This window comes from Podarcis erhardii (assembly GCF_964252035.2).
Source record: "Podarcis erhardii genome assembly, chromosome: 12".
Taxonomy (NCBI): domain Eukaryota; kingdom Metazoa; phylum Chordata; class Lepidosauria; order Squamata; family Lacertidae; genus Podarcis; species Podarcis erhardii.
The window spans coordinates 27,648,272-27,669,190 of NC_138513.1; the positions used below are offsets into that span (position 1 = coordinate 27,648,272).

At 42.1% G+C, this 20,919-nt stretch overlaps 1 protein-coding gene across 5 annotated transcripts in view; it reads left to right on the forward strand.

Moving 5' to 3' along the window:
• Positions 1-20,919, forward strand: part of HDAC9 (histone deacetylase 9) — a 425,839-nt gene that overhangs the window by 82,746 nt on the left and 322,174 nt on the right. The window contains exon 1 of one of the 5 annotated variants that reach the window (XM_081881909.1): positions 8,920-9,065. The exons of 2 other annotated variants lie outside the window; for them this stretch is intronic. In XM_081881909.1, coding sequence (XP_081738035.1) covers positions 8,951-9,065 — 115 coding nt within the window. In that variant the 5' untranslated portion in view covers positions 8,920-8,950. Of the gene's footprint in view, positions 1-8,919; positions 9,066-20,919 lie in introns of those variants that run through there. 2 more of the 5 variants (XM_081881908.1, XM_081881915.1) reach the window with 2 other exon arrangements.

Sequence of the window (20,919 nt, forward strand, 5' to 3'; positions counted from 1 at the left end):
GCAACCCATGACCCAACCTATGGGGCCTGGGAAGTGGTTGAGAATTCCACCATTTTTGCAGTCCTAGAAAGGCAGTAGATTCATTTAGCCTTAGAAATTGATTGAGCCTAAATGGGGTGCTGCTTATGGCTTACTACAGTTATGTGAAAACTCTGGCTGGGGGCCTCAACATCTGGCCCTCGGAAATCTTTCATTTGACCTGCTTCACACCCTCAGTGTTTTATGCCTAGCTAGAATAAATCCCTGAACTCTGACCATGCCTCTTTTTGGAGAACAGTGTGTGGTGCTGCGTATGTGTGGAAATTAGCAAATTGCACAAATGCAATAATTTATGAGCAGCCCCACCATTGACATGTGGCCCTCAGAAGAGTGCCCAGAATGGAATGCAGCCCTTCAGCTGAAAAAAAGATTTCTACCCCGGGTTAGTAGTTCACATATTGTGCAGGCTTTGTTTGTATCAGATACCCACATAGAAAATAAGGACCACATTCCCATGAAACACTTTATATGAGCCACCCCCAGTGCCCACGTTCTTGAAATACAACTTGGCAATGCTAGTTTGCCCCAGGATGCAAATTTCAATCCTTTGATACTATCAGAACAACATGGACTAAACTCACATATTTGGAGACAGGCCACAGTCCTATGGTAATAACACACATTTTACATATATAAGAAGTAGAAGGGCTCAGAAATACCTCCCTTCTACGGGACCTTTTGAAATGTTGCCTCAGCACCATGATTCTACCTAGGGTGACTGTTAAGTGTGCTGGCGTGGTTGCTCAAGAGCAAACAGGCAAGCCCCCCCACTGGTCTTTTCAAAGGCTTTATTATCGGTGCAAAAACATTCACAGTGCAGAACTTCTCAATTCCATGTCTTGCTCAGTCACTAGCAGAATCTGGGAGTGGGCGGTCCTTAAACTTTCCCCAGCAGGGTAGTCTCTTGACCCCCACCCTATGCCTCTCCTCTCTGCGCATAAACCAACTGCGCAGAGAGGGCGTGGGCAAAGGGGGACCTGCCTCCCACCCCGCTTTGCTCCTGCTCGGTGCTGTGGCTCTCCCTTGCATCCTCTGAGCCCTGCATCCCTTCCCCACTGGAGGTGTGGCAATCCCTCCTCCGCGGAGGAAGGGCTGCTTCTCACGATCTTTGGAGGCTCCTTGTAACCCAACTGCCCTTCCACCTCTCGCCGTTGAGCTGATGGCAGTTCCCTGACAGTGACGTTCATTGGGAATCTCATATTACACCTCCTACTTCTTAAATCTTGAACAGAAGGTAACAACTGCACTAGCAGAGTGAAATTGAGAGAGGAATTTCTGTGTGCGCACCAGGGTCAGAACCAATCTTGGGTTGGATTTGTGGTTGCCCTCTCCGGTGAGCTTTCGGAATTCCCACCCCGGCTCGCTTTTGGGTCCACCAGGACAGAAAGGGCTATAAAAGGCTTCCTGTTTAGACTGGGACTTTCCCTGAACAAGAGAGTCTCCCTGGCTCTGCTTTGTTTCTCCACACTCCTCTGCTCTGCTTCCCTGGCTTATCTCTGTCTATGATTTCTCTAGGACGCTTGGCAGCTCTATTACTAGCATTAGCAATCCATGTGCCACCAGCAGCCACATCCACCACAAAATGATCTCTTCCATGGGCATGGCTTCTTCACAATGGCTTTGTTTAGTCACAAAACCTCTGCTCAGACCATGCAATTTTTTTTCTAAACACAGGAGCTTATTTTCAATTTCTTTTTGTACTCTCCCATGGCACTCAGACACACATGTCTTCCTAGCTATATGAAGCTGGCAACATCAAATGCAAAACTCTGAGTATAGAAAATGTTCCAGAAACTATCAGCTCTTATTTTCATTCTACGTTCCTTGAACATTAAAAAAAAAAAAAAATGGCAAAGACAATTTCCTTCCCAACATTTTCTAAAATATATTTTTGCTGAGTTTGATATATTTTTGTTTCCAAAACGTGGCCTGGAGCACTTTTGTTTCAGAAAATTCTGCAGAATGTCACCACCACGGTTAAAGGCAGCTTTCATTAGCAGATGTCTTATTAAGAAACCCATCCTACAAGAGACCCTTGGAGGGGGCAACAGGAAGCCTTGAGAATGTAAAGAGAACCAGGCTGGATCAGCCCAAAGGCCCATCTAGCCCAACATCACCCTTCTCAGTTGCAGTTCCCAGCAGCTGGTGGCAGTGAACATAGTTCCTATTTTAACAGTCCCAAATGGAGCCCGTCTTTGTGTTCACTGGTGTCCCTCTACCAGTTGCAATGCAACCTCTATCTTTTTCCAAGTGGCCTGGTAAAGGAGATTTCAGATGTGCCTTCTGGAAAGACATCTTGCTGTTTGAGGCAGAGCATCAAATGCTACCTTCCTCTCCTTCAAGACACATAGCGCAAGACGAGTCAAGCAGAAGTGGCTGGATATGGGCTTAGCAGTTCCGATACTGCTCACTTATTGTGTGAAAGTGTGACAAACAATCTTGACAGGAATTGCAAGAGAAATTTAGATCAAAGCCTAAACATGAGCAAAAACAAATGATCCTGCTTGTGTTGACTAATTAACAGTGTGCTCCATTTATGCCTTGCAATCACACATACCACATACTAAGCAAGATGGAATGTCTTTGTAAACAAGAGCAAAAAATGCACTTAGGGCAAGTACTTATCTTTGTCCTGTGCTTTTTTAAAAATAAAAAAATGTTCCTTCATTACTATTATTTCTCATCAGTCATATTCAGATTAGTTACCTAATTTTAGTCAGGCAACCAAGTGTGTAATAAATGGATGAATTTAGTTGAGTTTAAATCTCCCCATTTAATTATCCTCTGCATTTGTTATTAATCTTAGATGTTTGAAGTATGATGGCAATTTCTTTTCCCCCATGGCAATTAAGGCGGTAGTGGAATTAAGGAGTTAGTGGAATGGTGAAGAACTTCAATCTATCACAGTTTGCTTCAGTGACATATAGAAGCTGCTGGCTTTAAATGTGATGAGATCCGAGGAGCAAGAGTTTGTGTTTTCTGAATGGGTAGAAGAAAAGTTGTCTTCTGCTCTTTGGTCCATTTGCCCTTTGCTGGGTGAGTTTGTCTTCTTCTCTTTGAAAATTCAGCAACACATTTCAGCAGTGCTGGAAGTCTCCTCATTTTCTTTTGGTAATAATAACTGCAGTCCCTCATAATAAGCAGGATGGAGGATGGTCCATTAGAGTGTGTGGGGTACTGCCCCCCTAGTCTGCCCTTAGGCAGCACCTACCTGCCTGCCCCCTTACTTAAGACCAGTCAAAGAAGTAGCAATGGCTGTCAGCTTCCTCCTTGGAGCTGCCTTTGTAGAATTCAGCAGGGAAGAGAATGGGAACATAACCAGAATTAGTTGGCTCCACCTATCCTTGACTTGATTCTATTAATTTTGGGCCCCTGATTTCTCTCCTACCAGTCACAACTGGCACCAGCTTTTGCTGATCCTATGATACAAGTTACAGAGTTCTTTCCAGAAGAGAGGTTCTGAGTTACAACATCTTTCAGATTCTGTTTAGATGTTTCCAGTAAGGCAAGACTGAGAGCAACGTCTCAGTATTTATGGGAATCTGAGACCTGTAAAAGTCCCTTAGTAGAAATAGATTGTTGTTGGGCCTTTTAATGAGATCTGTTCCATTCTGAGTATCTGTAGAGAATCAGAAAGTTGCATAGAGGTTAGCTCCAATTTCCTAATGACTCTGAACTTTTAAACTTCAAAAGAAGTTTACATTTTTGCCAGTTTGGACTTGTTGAGTCATTGTATAGGAAGGTTTTACTTTAAGACTTGCATTCAAAAAGAATGTAAAGAATAGTTGTCTATTCAAAGTTCACTGGGGTATATGTGTGTGTAAAATCCCAGAAATTCCAGTTGACACTGTTGAGCTCTGTCATAATATAGGGGTTCATAACAGGATCCTTAGGTAGGGTGATTGAGATCCTGGACCAGGCTGCACATACCATTCTCCGTCAACCATTGGTGGCACTTCTAAATAAATAAAAGTCAATCTGTGGCTGCCTCTTTAGTGAGTATTTGAAGCTACCCTGTACTGAGTTAGACTGCTGGTCCATCTATCCTATGACTATTTTGTTTGGCGGTGGCTTTGGGGGTCTTGTGCATGGGTATCTCCCAGCATCTCCTACAACTGGAGATGTTAGGGATTGAACCTGTGATCTTTTGTATGCAAAGCGTTTGCTCTACCAATGTGCCATGTCTCCCTCACCTCTCCATCCCATGTTGTGACACTTGGGAGTGCATGATGTACCTTCACATGGTCTCAAAGTGTGAAATATGGTGTGGGGGAACTGATGCCAGATGGGAGAGTCAATGGAAATTGGGGACCATCCTTTCATGACCAAAAGTGCCTTTAACTTGTTCTCTGATGTGTGGTGGTGGGAGGGAGGACAAGTATAGTGAAACCAGCTGGGTCTCATACATCCCTTTTCAACACTTCTGTATTTTTATTAATAGCAAAATACAATGGTCCTTTTTTCATCTGTGGTCACAGAGGATGTTTGTTTTTGGAAACAAGCAAAAAGCATTTAGGAACATGTCTTAGGTGGGGGCTGGGGGATGCCACTAGCTATCAGGAGGTTTGCATAGGCTTCCACTAGCACACTGGTTTAATTGAATCTGGGCTGAGGCTGCATAACCTTATTGGAACCAAGTGTCTTTTTATTTTTTTTCCTGTGTCTGTGTGTGTCTAATTCATGGTTTTAAAACTGATTGGAAACTGGTAGTGGACAGTTTGTTGTTTTTTTTGCATTTATTTTATCCCTCCTTCTCCCAGATATTTGATTACATGAGATATGTCTTAATTATTGAACTGCTGATCATGCTTTTTGTAATATTATAATGTTGTTGTCATTTCTTTAAGATTTAATATGGTTTAAAATTGTTGTGAGTTGCCCAGAGACCATTTGGTATTGTGGCAACTACCAACTTTAATTAATTAGTCTTATAAATAATGACATTTGCCATATTTAACAATCATAAGGAGAAAGATAAAGAATTGCTGTTGCATTTAAATAAAGGAGCTGGATTTGTTCTGAGGACCTCAGGTGCTGAACAAGTTTCTGGTAAATCTAATGCTCTCATATAATATGCTTTGGATTTAATAAAGTCATAACAAGGAAAGTCTCCCTATTTTATGATGATACTCACACTGATGCAGTTCAGGGATACATCTTCATGGATTGAAGTAGCAAATCCTTTGAGAAGGGTGTTCGTTTTTTCAAAAAGCGATTCAAGCTCTTTTTTCTGATTTCTTTCATATGCACTTAACTTCCCTCCATCCTATTGGCTGTTGCAGGAATGTGCTGCAAAACATTTTAACAGTGGCATTCCCTAAGCCTCTTAAGAATGAGCTAAATGATGTTTACCAGTCAGACTCGTGCTGCCTTAGCTTAACTTTAAACCATGGGTGCAGTGTAATCAAGTATTTCCTTTCTTTTTTGATATGGTAAACCAAACAGCTGCCTTTTCTTCTTATTTTTCCTCCTGAGAAATTTCACATTAATTTATCCCTTGAAAAGTAGCTTTTTTTTTTTTTTGCATCCTATTTAAATTCTGATTCTATCCCAAATGACTGCTGTGGAGATAAGCACGTTCTGTATCCCACATTGCTTTGTTTAAAAAAGCGCTCTCTCTCTCTCTCTCTCTCTCTCTCTCTCTCTCTCTCTCTCTGTGTGTGTGTGTGTGTGTGAAACCAACCCAGCTTTTCTAGAAGGCCTTTTAAAATGTCTTCAAATCCCTTTGCGAAATAAAGTCATAATGTGGCAGCAATAATTTCAAAAAGTCTCTCCTTTGTGGCACTGAATTTGTTCAAGCATATTTACATTTGAAACTGCTTGCTGCATGAACGTGGCATTGAAAGTAAAATTATGAACACAGAGGCCTTTTTCCAATCACGTTGCTGAAACCTGCAGTTCCTTACGGCAGCTTTCCACACTCTCTTTTTAAAAAGCAGATACATATCTTTTTGGCTTGGGAAATAATATGCTCCCTCAAAGCAGTACACCCCTAGGTTATTGCCAAGGTAATCGTGTTTCCCAGGCTACCTCCCAACCCAATTTCATGTGGTTTTTCTCCCCCCTGAAGAGATGCCTTTTTGTATTGTAATATTTGAAGCACACACATGGAGACATACAATGTGACTGTGATCAGTGCAGTACATACTGCAGGAAAATTCATTTTTAAAAATGCATAATACTCCCTTTAAAAAGAAGAGGGTGAGAGTTTACTTCAGTTGATGGAATAAATGTCTTCTTCCCTGTTTTGTGAACATCTATGGTTTTAGCAGTGCACCATTTTTGCCGCATTGAAACACAGCATCCAGGCTCTCCTGGGCTTGTAGCATCATCTCCTACATTAGAAAATTTGAAACTAATTGTTCTATGCATTGAATATGAATGGTGTAAGTTGGTGTCACTGTGGAATTCCTATATGGGGGGAAAGTCTATCTGATTGCCTTGGAAAAGCTGCCTGACTCTAAGGCTCCATTCTGCAGTATACACTTAAAACAGCTTCCCCAGAGCCCCCCAAATTTATTATTAAACTACTCTGGGAACTGCATCTTGGTGAGGGGGGTGGAAATCTCTGACAACTCGCAGCACTTTTAACAAATTGCAGCTCCCAGGATTCTTTGGCGGAAGCCATGACTGTTTAAAGGGGTCTAATGCCACTTTAACTGTTTGGTGCAGAAGGAACCTAAGATGATTATACTGTATACAACACTAAGTTCTCGCATCGATTGCAACTGATATATAGAAAAGACTCTACAACCCGAAAAAAGAGACAATGCATGTGCTTTCGTAAGCAAAGGAAACCTTTAATATTTTTTTTCTTTTAAAAAAGGAAGAAAATATATTAGCATGCAGTACGTTGGGGCAGTTTGCAGCTTGACCCTAGATGGTTGCTGCCAGTCCGAGTAGACAGTACTGGGCTAGGTGGACAAGTAGTTTGACTTGGTATAAACAGTGCTATTTTTCTAGAAAAAGAGGTCCAGAACTCAGGATGAACACCTCCCCTGTTCTCTTATAATGGCAATGGTTCCCACCTGAGAGGGGCCAGAACTGAGTTCTGGCTGAAAAAAAGTCCTAGGTATAAGGCAGGTTCCTGCACTCCTGACTTTTTTCTGGAACTTGCAAGGTGTTCAGTGACACCTTGGCCCTTTCCCAGGAATGTTGGGGCACTGAGACCCGTGGCTTTAGTATATCAGAATGTCAAAGCTCATAAAACCAATTGACTTGTTTTGGGCTATAAGCTGCACAGTGAAATGTACGTAACGCTAGTGAAAGACAAGGAAACCTGTAGCTGTTCCGTTTGTTTCCCTGGAACAAGCCCTAGAGTGCTTCAATTGTCTGGCAGATTTGTAACTTCTAATCCATTGATCAAAGAGGCTGACCGTTATATTAAGTAAATGATAAAGAACTAGCTTGCCAACTTCCAAAGGTAATGATTTTAGGCTTTAAGAAATCTGTAGCATAAAAAGCTAACTCTTGGGGATTAGCCAATCCTGAAATGCCATTCATTGCACCCACCCACACCAGTCCCCTTAGCCCCACTTTCAGTCATATTCCTAGGGCAGTTTACAAAAATATCCCCTCTCATACTGCCTCATTTTAGAACATCCTGCTACATTTCCTGGCTCAGCAGGCTGCATGTTGCTAATTGTGTGCAACATTTAGAATGTGTGTCATTATCTCCCTATCACATTTTTAAAAATTCTAGAGGTCAAGCTGGAAAAGTCAAGTGCTCTTTTCTTATAGTTGCATGAAGATAGGGCATAGACACCTGCCCAATCCATATATCCCCTCTGTCAGAATGCATGCATATATCTCACTCTGATTATCCAGGCATTGCAAGCAATATATACAACATGACTTTGCTTAAATCAGAGGTGGAGAACCTCAGGCTCAGGGACAAAATGTGACACCACCACCCCCAGCTTCTCTCTCAGATCCTCAGAACTCCCCCTTGTCACACCTCCCCCAACCCCAGGATCTGCTTTGCCCCCCAGGTGTGTTTACCTAACTGGAATATGTCCTTGAATTATGGTAATTTCTCTCATTTTCCTAAGTGGAGGCTAGAGAGGTGTGTAGGTATGTGTAGAAACTAGCCTACTACATAGTGGTAAAATTTGCTTTTTTGCCTCCACCAACATTTGCCTCTTGAGCTGCCCACTACTGGGATATGGCCTTTGGAAGGCTTCCTAGAAAAGAATACTGAAAAAGGTTCTTTTTTATATCCAGCACTGGAATGACAACGGGTTATGCTGAATCTACCCACATGAACAAGCCAGCAGGAAAGGATGGTGCCTTTAGCTGGGAGCAGAAACAACCTGAAGCGTACAGAGGCTCTGAGTTATTGGAAGGCTTTCTGGAAAGGAATGCAGCTTTCAGGCTTAAAAAAAAAAAAAGTTTCCTATCCCTGGCTTACACCTTCTTGCCTACCAGATTTCTTCCCCCCATCCCCACATTCATAACTCATGTTGTGTTTGTTTCATGATACGTTTTTTCAGGTTGCATCCCGTGGCGACCCGGAAGTACTGCAAAGGGTCACTTCTGGGTTTCGCCACTCACACATGCGCAGATGTGCAAAATGACATCACATGCATGCGCAGACATGGCAAATTGTGACCCGCGCATGCGCAGATGCGGGTTGCATTCTGCTCATGTTGTGAACGGGACTCCGGAACGGATCCCGTTCGCAACCAGAGGTACCACTGTACTTGCAACGTCCTTCAGAAACACTGCTAGCTATTCCCTCCCTGCCATAGCACAAGGGGAAAGTCCCTGACGAAGCCAGTTCCTCTCTTCCCTCAGGAACACCCCAGCTAAGTTCTCTTCCCTTCCCTTGCGTTATGCAGACAACCACACTTTGCTCCTTGTCAGGCAGCACAACCACTAAGTCGATTCTTAAAACAGTCAGGGACCAAGAATGGCGAAAACCAACGGTAGCTTCTCTCAGCAGGATGGCCAGAGTGCCCGGTGTCGTGTCTGCTTTGGCAGCCTACCAGCCATCTGGCTACCCTTTCCAGGAATGTGCAATATTGGTAAGTGTCTACTGCCTCCCTGTTCCTCCTTCCCAGCGCCCACAAGCTGGTTGTTTTTGGTATGCGCCGTGAGCAGACTCGGTGGCAGGGCTCCAGCTGCCTCTGCTGATGCAGACATGGTGCCAGATGCCAGCCAAGTGGTCATGGATGGGTGTGGAGGGGGTGGGGTGGGGACAGATTGATCATTGGTTGTGAACTGTGGCAAATCTTGAAACACGCCGGTGTCGCACTGATTTCATGATGCTTCTGTAGCCTTTAGCAAACATCTGGGTGTCTCTTGAGCTAATTATGAAAGGGGAACAAGGAGCCTTGTTCCCTTTCAACCCCTCCCCCCAGTTTCTCCATAACAAAATATCTCGCACATAATTAGACCAAAGTTGAGAAGCTAGTGGCAGAGAGAAAAGGGAAGAGAATGTAGATACTATTTTTGTCCCCTTTCTTTGATACACTGTGTCCCCTTCCCCAAACCTAAGTGCTGTAATTTCTCTCAGTCATCTCTTGTCTCATTTGCCTCTTCCTTTACTTCTTTCCATATATTGTTACCCCCCACCATTGCCATTTAGATTTAACTATCCTCTAGGGAAGGACTTTTTCTTTTGATGCTTATGTTAGTGAAGGAACTTGACCTGAATTGGCACAGTAGACAAAGAACTATTCTTATTCTAAGTCAATCAGAGTCATCTTGGGTCCAGGGCACAATGGGCTGATCCTCCCACCACTGGTACCACTGGTACCCTTTTCAAGGTCCCTGACCCTTGCTGTTTAGATGGCAACATAGCATTTTCCAGTTCTTCATGTCTCTGATACAGTGTAGATCATCATTATCTGTAGCCAGGTAAGCAGAATACGTGGGAGATTTGGAGACCCGCTGGTAGCTGTGAGGAGGGAGAGAATGAGTTGAGTTTTTATTGGGCTTAGATTCAGATCACTGGAGATAAACCCTGGGGTCCTAAGGCCTCCCTTCGTATAAAGGGTGAGCATTAAGAGCCACCAAAGTTTCTATTCTGAGCTCAGGAGACAGCTACCACAAATGGGGAGCTATAAAACCCTGTTGAAAAATCTCCTGTGCCTGTGGGTGGAATGCTGTGCACAACACATTCCCCAAACAAGTTATACTGGGGCAGTATTCAACTCATTTTTGTGCTAGTGTAGGGATTAGAACAGATTTGGGGAGGTGATGGGAGGAGAAGGGCATGTTGTTCTGCTGCGCAAGGAGAAATCCGTGCGCTGATAGAAGGATCTGCTAAGCGCTACATTGGATACAACTCTTCATGTCTATTTATTTTCTTGCATCTCTGGGCAAGCCATGTGTACTCAAAAATATTTGTCTTGGTGGCTTCGAGAGATGGAGAAATTAACCCATTGTCACCACAGCTGCCTCACACCTGCACAAGGTTTTGTTGTATTGCTACAGTTGTAGTGACTTTCTAGTCAGCAAAGGAGAATTTAAAGGGGAGGCAAGGGTGGTTGGAAGGCCCCTTTGCCAGGTTGTGTCTAGAATCGGGTATCATTCGGAGGAATAGTTGGCAGAGGGGGTTGGCAGGATAGTGACCATCATTACAGAGTGATTGATAAACATTTGGATAAACTTCTTCAAGGTAGAATTCCTTTTCCTGGGAGAGCGGGGGGGGGGGGTTGAGAAAAAGAAAAGAGAACCTTAGAAACTTCCCCAGAAAAAAGCGTCCTCAGCGCTATTTAACACTAGGTTGCAAAATAAAGCTCCATTGCCGTTTTAGAAAATTGAACTGGGTGGTTAACTATCTGCGTTCATAAATGCAGAGTTGTCTCTCTGCTCTTTCAGAGGTTCCCATTGCCACACTTTTATTTTGGTGTTACATCCCCCCCTGCCGGCCACACCATGTCAGAATCATGTTGCTGTGCTCAGCGTTTCCCGTGCTCAGCGGCTTCGCTGCAAGTGCAAAGAGCAGCCCCCGGAGACAAATCATTTGCATTACAGATGCAATAAGAGTAAATTCAAAAATGTAATTGCACTTTGCAGTGTGGTTATACATTCAAATGGTTTCAGTATTTGCTCTTGCTGTGGGAGCTCTTTTGTTGATTTAAAAAAAGCAAAAGCAAATGATAGTTCTGACAGAAGTGCTGAGACCTAGAAGTTATTGTTTGCGTTCAGATCGCTTCAGAGCCTTAATTTAAATACTTTGTGAGCAAGACCTCAAGGGAAGACGTCTCTATTTTTCTCTCCTAAAAAGCTGGATAGTTTTTACATAACCCACATGCAGTATACTTACAGAAACAAATAACAAGTGTTGTTTTATTTTACGTGTGTTGTTTTACCTACGGTATAGTGTAGCATCAACTTTAGCTAGGAGTTCTCAAGTAATAAGGTTAAAGAAATAAACAGATAAATCTGGTTCCCCATCTGGTGCCTCCTGCTACTTCTCTGCATCTAGCAAGTCCATTACATCAGGGAATGATGCTTCCTTGGGCTTCCCTCCAGAGCTGCTGTGGGATGTCAGTTTTTCAGCGGGATTATGGCATGGAAGGAAAGAATTAAACCCCCTCTTCAGGTGCCACAGCACCAATCCTGATGATCCCTCCTTCCTGTGGCAGCAGTTCACAGTAAAAAGAGTCCCACTTCCAGTGAGCTTTCACCACAGTTTCAACCATAGCTGGTTCCAATGTTATTCTTAGGTAGAAAGTCTGGTTTAACCCTATACAGTTGTACCTCAGCTTCTGAACGCCTTGGGAGTCAAACGTTCTGGCTCCTGAACAATCAAAACCCGGGAGTGTTCCGGTTTTCGAATGTTCTTTTGGAATGCGAACATCTGATGGGGCTTCCAATTGGCTGCAAGGACTTTCTGCAGCCAATCTGAAACCGCACTTTGGTTTTGAACGTTTTGGAAGTTGAATGGACTTCTGGAACGGATTCGACTCGACTTCCGAGGTACGACTGTACACATATTTCTTACAGTAACATAAGTCGGTCTGAAAGTAGTAAACACACAGTGTTTTGAGACTGAATAGATCAGGGAAGTGTGACACGTTTTCAAATGTTGCCTGGTTTGAACAGAGCAACTGCCCCAAAGTATCTTGGGATCAGACCCTGCATATTTCTCTTTGAATGTCAGACTTTATTCCCATTTCTTCAGAAATGCTTTGTGAATGTAGAGAACCTTGATTTTCTGCTTACACAAGGAGGCAGGTAGCCGTGTCTGGAATGGTTCAGCTCCCACAATAAACTGTGGTGTTTTCCCCAACCACCCTGTGTCAAAGGACCCTGAGAGTTATTTTATTTGTTTTCCCAAAGACTGTGATTTATGCAGGTTATTAACCAATGTCATAACACACAACTTTGCAGGTGCAGCCCCGCTCTCCTGACCGGTCGCTAATCTCAACAGAAGCTGTGTGCGCGCCATGGTTTTCTGTTTCAGAGCTGAAGGGGAGTAGATTCAAAGCTGCTTTGGGAGGGATTGGGTTTCCTCCAAGGCTTCTCATTTATATTTAAAAGATTGACTTAAGTTGTATCCACTTCCCATTAAATTGTGTATGAACTATTTATCACTCGTGATCAAATGGCCGTCTTGATAAATGTAACTTGTCCCTTCTCATAGTAGAGGGAATGCTCAGTGGTTCTGTTATGTAACAGGATATTGGCTATTTGCTTAAAACTCTGTACAGCTTGCTTTGGTGCTCTCTGTATTGCCCAGTGTGAAGAGGTAGTTTGGACAGAAGCCCAAACAAGCTGGAATAGTCATTCCCCCTTAATGATTGATAGAGCCAAGGGAAGTAAGTGCCTAGCTTGCTGCTAGCCTGAGTCAGAATTTATGTATTAGGTTCTTTAACAACTCTAGAACCAGTACGAAATCTGCAGTTGGCAGAATAGCAATTCAAGTAAGATGTTTCAGAAAATCATAGGAGTCGGATGTTACAAATGATTTATCTGATTTCTTTTCAAAGAGTCTGAGATTAAGGAAGGCTCACTTTTCTCATAGAGATGGGGGAGAATGTCAGTGTTATTAATGAGAAACTACTACCTAATTTGCACTTCTTAAACCAATAAATCAAAACACAGCTATTCCTCAAAATATTCTCTGAATTTTGCGATGCAGTTCTCCAACCAATGTGTACAAAAATGCATATGTGAAGCTTGACTATAAGCTCCTCTGCATTAGTACTGTCAAAAGTCCCACTTCCGGGGATTTTCTCCCACTCTTTATAGGCTTCCAAAAGTCATGAAATGTGACTCTAATCAAGAAAGCAAGTTTCATGAAGAAAATGCACAGGTATAATGGCATATCCTTTGCATTCAGATAATAATCACATACTGCTAGGAAGTTCTAAATTGTCCTGCCCCACAAACCATATTTTTTAAATGCCATTTGCAACTGTCATTTACAATGCAATCCTAACTATATCTACTCAGTAGTAAAGTTCTGTTGAATTCAGTAGGAATTACTCCCAAGTGAGGTTAGGATTACAGCCTGAATATCTGAGAATCTGACACGTTTCAACTGTGCAATTTTCCCCCATTTCTTTGTTTAGTTCTTGGACTTGCTTTGATGTGGAACATTTTTATTTCTTGCTGTGAGTCTGAAGCAAGCAGTGAAGCAGCTTTTGGTTGTTGAACTGTGTTTGTGTGTGGATGCACCTTATTTAGATTGCGTGTGTTAATTTGTCATTTTAAATTTTGATTGTGGGTTTGGGCCCCGAATGTTGGAAGTGGCCTGGGCCCATCTGGACCTCTGAGAGGCCCTGCCGGCAGCACTTCTGCAGAAAGCCTTGTCCTTATTCTTTCAGCTGACATCCAATCCTCTGTGTTTTACACATTGGTTAAGAACTGTTCTGCTTTCCTGGGGTTTTAACGCTCCCTAGCATGGCTTTGATTTTTCTGCAGCTTTTAATCTGTTTCTGGAACAAAGAGATTTCCATTTATATGAATCACAAAATGTATTTCTCGATTATGGGTTGTGAAATAGCAAGGTAGAAAATTATGCAGATTTGCTCTCAAAACAACGAACAAACCTGATTTATTGCTAAAGGAAATACCTCTAGAGGGCGGTGTAGCATTGCTGTTTTGTGATCTTGGTTTTACATCTCTGTTTAGTGGTAAATAACCAAATAAAATCTTCTAGGGTGGTATTTGCCATAATGCTCTAACTAATGACTGTAAGAACCAATGAGAAATTTGTTTTAGTTGTACCAACAAGTGTGGTGATTGTTTCCATAGTTCGAAAACACCTGAAGTCTTTCAAGGAACCTTCATGAAAAAGCATATTTTAATATAACTATTAAATGCCCATTTATTCCAGATCAGTCCCATTATACTCAGTGAGATCTGCTCCAGGATATGTGGATTGTATGTTGGAACATTTTATCATATGTCAGCTCATAAAAATGTACGAACTGGAGTCAGGAAGACAGGACAAAATTACTTTGTTGGAGGGAAATGTCATAGCAAAGTGGTAAAACTACATATTGGCTCTCTCCCTCACTGCCCCAGCCCTTGTTCAAGGTGTATGCCCACATTTCTAGGGGCTAACTTTTAAATATTCCATTGCTGTATTCTCTTGGTAGTATCCAACTATGCTATATTCAGAGTAGACTCATTAAAACCAATAGCTCTTCGTTGGTCATGTCCATTATTTCCAGTGAATCTACTTAGAATAAATAGGACTAGTATTTGGTACAGTGGGTGATGTCTGTCATACTCAAGAGTCCATTAATTTTGATGGGTCTACTTCTTTGTATATCTTAGTTGGATATCAGTTGACATATTTATTTATTAAAAATAAATAGCCTCACTTTTCTTCTTCTTCAAAAAATGAAATAGAGGTGGGTTTTTTTTAATAAAAAATAAAACATCATACAGTGCACACTCACACACACATGACCTAAGAGCAAAACAACAATTAATAAAACAGCACCCGTGGAGACAAGATCATCAATGGTACCCCACAGGGATGTGTGCTAAGTCCCTACCTGTACTCACTGTACACATATGACTGCATATCTTCAGATCCATCCACAGTAATTATTAAGTTTGCAGATGATACTACCATAATGGGTCTAATTGCAGGCGGAGATGAAACAACGTACGGGGGGAGGTTCAAAAAGTATCTACATGGTGCTCAGAGAATAACTTGCACCTAAATATTAGTAAGACAAAGGAGATGGTGTTGGACTTCCGGAGGAAGAGAGGGGAACCTGCCCCGCTGTATATTGGGGGGGGGGGCGCTGTGTGGAAATTGTCTCCTCATTTAAATTCCTGGGAGTTTACCTTAGTGAGGACCTCACTTGGAAAATCACCATAACCCAGGTGGTCAGAAAGGCCCAACATAGACTCAGGGTCTTGCGAAAGAATAATGTTAAAGAACAATTGATGAACTCTTTTTCCGGTCCACAATAGAAAGTGTCCTTTCAAATTGTATTACAGTGTGGTTTGCTGGCTTGACAACCATGGACAAAAAATCTCTACAGAGGATGGTGAATACAGCCCATGATATCATGGGCTGTCCCTTGAGTCCGCTAGATGATGTCGCAAGGGATCGTTGCCTTACGAAAGCGAGAAAAATTCTCAGGGATGACTCACACCCAGGCCATCACCTCTTTAATCTTCTACCCTCAAGCAGGAGATATAGAAGTATAATCAGCTGTACCAACAGGCTAAAAAATAGCTTCTATCCATGGGCTGTTAGGCTGTTGAACAGAAAATAACATAGCGAAATTGACTTGTGAGGTGATGTGTTGTTCGATAAGCACACAGAGTGCAACGAGACTGAGTGTTTGGGGGAGGGGAGAGGCTCGTTTAATTTCATTGTACGCAGGTTGTACAATGACAATAAAGGTATTATTATTATTATTAGTAGTAGTATAACAAGCTGAGGGAGTACTCAGTTGTGTTTCAACAAAATGTCTAAATGAAGAAAGTGCTGGTACCTGAGAGGATCTCATTTGATAGAACATTTTACAAGATGGCTGCCGTATTGCTTTATTAGGAACACCTTCACCGCCCAGGGCATTTTTAGTTTTTCTTTTGAAACGTAACCTATGACTTTCTCCTCCAAAAGCCAGCACAGTGTCACAAGATTATGCTATTGCTGTTGTTACAGACAGATGTATCAAGTCCAATGTGTCGTTCTCCAGTAACTGTAAGTTTTTAATCCAGAGTTTGAAAATTCTCGGTCCAGAAACATTCAGAAGGGAGATGGCTATCTTGGAGCTTTTCAGCACGACAACACGTTTATGAGGGCTCTCAGATCTCATAACTCCAGAAGCGCTTCAGAAACGAGCAGGTTATGAAAGGTTTCTCTCGCGAGCAAAATAAATGTGCTATTCAGCGATAAATCATGACAGGCTCCTGTTATACCACATAGAGCTAAAGAATGCTAAGCAAATGACTCCCCTCCCCTTCCCACCGTGTGCTTCTGAGCCTCGTTATGAATGCTGGATTCCATTGCTGAGTGATACAAAAGCTACTGTTGCAACCTTTTATTCCCTGGGTGCCCATGAACCCTTTGTGAAGTAATTGAAGGAAATTGATGACATAATTGGGCATATCTTGGGTATCAAGAAGGCTGCAAGGGAAAACCAGAGCATAAAAGTAACCAGCTTTCCAAACCACTTTTACATGCAAGTTTCCGTTTCAACGAGGATTGCTCTTGAAACAGTTCATTGTGCAGGAAGCAATGTTCTTTGGAATGCTACAGTTCATAAGTTCTGGCCAATGCTGTGTGGGAACAAACATTAATCCCCATGGCTAAGAGCTATTAGGTCTAAGCGGCTGGTTATGGTTTTCGACTCTTGTAGAACGTGCGGGATGGAAATAAAGCACCATTTTCTTCAAGCCTTGAGATTGTCTCTGACAAGAGTTCCAAGAATGGTTTGAAACAAATAAACATTGAAAAGTGAATGCCTTCAGTTATAGCCTGGCTTCAGTTGTTTGTGGTCTGGTTATCTCCTGTCTGGACTACTGTAACTCACTGTATGCTGGGCTGCCCTTGAAGATGGTCTGGAGGCTGCAGCTAGGTTGGTAAGTGGGACAGCCCAATAGGACTGTGTGCTACTAGTCCTAAAAATTGTGTACTGGTGGCTACCAGTGAGCTACCAGACACAAATCAATATATTTATGTTAGCATGTAAAGAAAGCCCTGAATGGCTTGGGACCCAAATACCTAACAGGGCACTTCCCCAGTGTTAATCATCTTGGACCCTATAGTGGCAGATGAAGCTTTGGTGCTGGTGCTGTCACTGGGGGTGCCCTGTTAACATTGACTTGTGTCAGGGCCTTCTCAGTGGTAGTTCCCCTTTTGTAGAATGCCTAAACTCATGAGGTGCACCTTTTCCTGTAATTGATTTTTTGGGGATCGTATATAAATGGCATACATAAGGAGGTGCTGCTGCCATAAAGAAAAAGCAGAATGGCTGTGTGTGACCAAGGGCAAGATTTTCTGAAAACTTTTCTTGGCATAGGAAACATTTATTGCAAATTCCACCCTTTGGTGATAATTAGAGTTGGCACCAAAGTGAAGTTTTGAGGACAGAACTTGTTACGTATTTCCAAAGACTGGGGCATTTCTGTGCAAGATGCGAGAGGTAAAAAAGAAAAGAAAAAAGGAATTGGAAAATTAAAAGCTTGCTTAGGATTTTATTTATTTGCTACATTCTTATTGTTGATAATTCTTTTGGTTAGTTACATTTTGATGCCTATGCAGAGATTTTGATAGTAACAAACTACTGTAGTTTTCTTTGTAAGTAAAAATGTTTAAGCTTTCAATTATTACAATGAAACTATTGGTTAAAAATAAATCTATCTGCAGTTTCCTCTGCAAGTGCTGATCACCTTGGCTTGACCCTCAGTGTTTATGTGTAAAGGTAACAATTATGCAACAGCTGAACTATGTAGACTGGACTTTATTTCCCAGAAAGAACTGCTGTCTTATGTAGTCTGAATTAGCACACTTCTCTGTTTATGAAGCTTCACTTCATAGCTTTACAAAGTGGGAGGGAAGTCCTGATGGTAGCCAAAAATACAGACTTTCGAACATGAGGATGCCAGATGTCATTTCCATCTACTTTGCTGGAACTGTCACTGGTTCTCTGTTAAAACTCCACAGCATGTTATGCGGTGAAATTCCTTGCCACGTTGTAAACTTATGCTTAAAAAGAATTCTAAGGAATAGTTTCCTTAGGATGTGTGCGTGTCAGCTGTTTCAACCCAGAAATTCCTCCATTGTGTCTGCTTTGGATAGATACTAAACCCTATCTCATGGCGGACTCGTCCTGTGTAGTAATCTCATTCCAAGGCTAAATAAATATATACAAGTGGGGCCTTGCAACAAAACGTTGCAGTGTGGAGTGCTTCTGTTGTGGGTTCCAGCCTCTTCTTTCCTTCCCTCTCGTTTTCCTCCTCCCAGAAGCATCAGTTGACATCCCATGCCCACTGAGCAGGCTCAGTCTGTTTTGGGTTTACCACTCCCTTTGTTTCCCCTCTGCCTAAATGGGGGTTGAATGGAGGCTGGGGTGGACACACTGGTGTCTGGTCAAAGCTAAATTAAATTATTTCATTTCTCCATTGATGTTTATGGACAGTTCTGTCTTCTATCATTGGAACACTGAAAAAATAGCTTCTCAATATGAACTAGGAAGCGACTTCGTCTGACTTATTCTTACTATACAGCCTTGGGTATAGTAAAGTAGAAAGGTGGTATACAAATTATATGTGAAATGAAATGAAATGGTCCATTCTAATATAGTATAATATTCTCCTGTTCTCCCCCTGCTTACTCAATCTTACTTCTCCCTGTAACCACTCATCAGGTTCATCCCCTGACCCATTAACGCAACATCCCATGCCATTAAATGGGGCTGTTTTTTCTCTAGATTTTTCTTTTCATGTGTGTGCATACCTTGAAGTTGCCCCAGATTTACTGAAACTTCCCTGTTGATCATTAGTGGTGTGGCTTTGGCTACAAGACCTTCTCCGCAGTCACCTTCATTTCAGGCTGCAGGAGTAGCTGGAAGTGGGATGCAGTGCACAGGTAAGCTCATGTTGGGAGTGGGCACTCCAGTCCTGCAGGTACCCCAGGGCCAAACCATACAGGACTTGACTCATACAGTGTGTTTGAAAAGAGGCTTAAAGCTACTGGAGCTGTTGAAGATATATTTCAATTGGCCAGGCCCAGTCGGCAGCCACCTAACGACCGCTCTCTAAACAAATTACAGTTTCCAAACATCCATCAAAGAGAGCCTCATATATCACACATCACAGTAGTCTATCTTGGAGGTTATCAAGAGCATGCATAACCGTGGCTAAGCTATCCACCCAGAAAAATAGTGTGAAATGCTATGACATATAAATCCCTGTCTTCCAAGTGTGCATGCACACGAAAGCTCATACCAAGAACTGACTTAGTTGGTCTTTAAGGTGCTACTGGAAGGAATTTGTTTTGTTTAGTCCTATTAAAAGTTAGTGAAATGGCTTGGAAGGAAGTAGGCTGAAGATCGCAAGACACACACCTATGTTTATATTTCGTTAAGCTATTAAGGATGAAACCGTAGTTTTCATTTATATGATATGTTTATATCCTATTCTCCTCGTTGGCCACAGTTTGACACAGAGTCAAATATATTAAGCCCATTCATTTTAGTGCGCTTACCCTCACTTAACTCTGTGTTGGATTGTGGCCAGAATGTCCTAGAAACAAATGTAAGCACATATGTTTTGATTTACCGCTCCCCTGCACCATGAAGTGCCCTTAAACTTCACAGTATGAGGCTGCAGTCCTAAGCACGCCTACTAGGAAGTAAGCTGCATTAAAAACAATGGAACTTACTTCTGAGTAAACATGCATTGGATTTCACTGTAAAATTGAGCCTCATCTACACAAGTGCTGATTCTGAATTGGAAAATTGTTGTTTGTTGGTTTATTACCATTTTCGGGAACATTCTGAAACCTATAGTCCAAATAATTTTCAGGTTCATATGAGAAACTCTAAATGTAATCATAAAAGAAAGGATTCATTGAAATTTCAATCACTATGCTGAACATTTTGCTCCAAAATTTGATTTGTGATGTGAAATTCAAATTTGAGTTTTCAAGAGAGAGGGGGGAAACCAAGTGTAGAAACTGGCTATTCGATAATTTCAAATTTGATTCTTCCATACTACAATCAACCACACTTTGAATATAGACCTTGCCTTGTTCTGGCTGTGGTGTTTGTAAACTTTCACACCACTAAAAGATGAGACACTTTCACATTAGAATGAAAAACAGCTCTCAGTCTTGGAACACCTTAAAGACTAACAAGTTTGTTACTGCCACAGGTTTTTGTAGACCAGGTTCTGCACTGTGAAATGCATGAATTGAAATCCTACATTTATCGAGATATTGGAACAGTAGCTTTTACATTCACCTCAAATAATAATAATAATAATAATAATAATAATAATAATAATTTATTTGTACCCCGCCCATCTGGGTAGCTTCCAAAAAAGATTAAAAATGCATTAAAATGTCACATTAAAAACTTCCCTAATCAGGGCTGCCTTCAGATGTCTTCTAAATGTCAGGTAGTTGTTTATCTCTTTGACATCTGATGGGAGGGCGTCCAAGTGCAGAGGCTTTTGGCATTCATCAGCTCTCAAAGTTAACCTGCCAAAGGTCCACAGGAAACTAAGGGACTTGCACTGTCCCTGCCTCCACCTGGCTCTCTGCTTCCCCCTGTTTTCTTCCTCCCGAGTCTATTCTTCCAAGTAGACCCTTCCTTCTTTTCCTGCTTCTGGAACCATCTGGCAGCCAAACAGGTGCTTCTCCTGAGACTTGGGCTCCCAGCCTGGTCTGCCACCACTGTTGGTCTTGAAGCTGGGGTGTGGGGATTGTAGTGGAAGAACTGG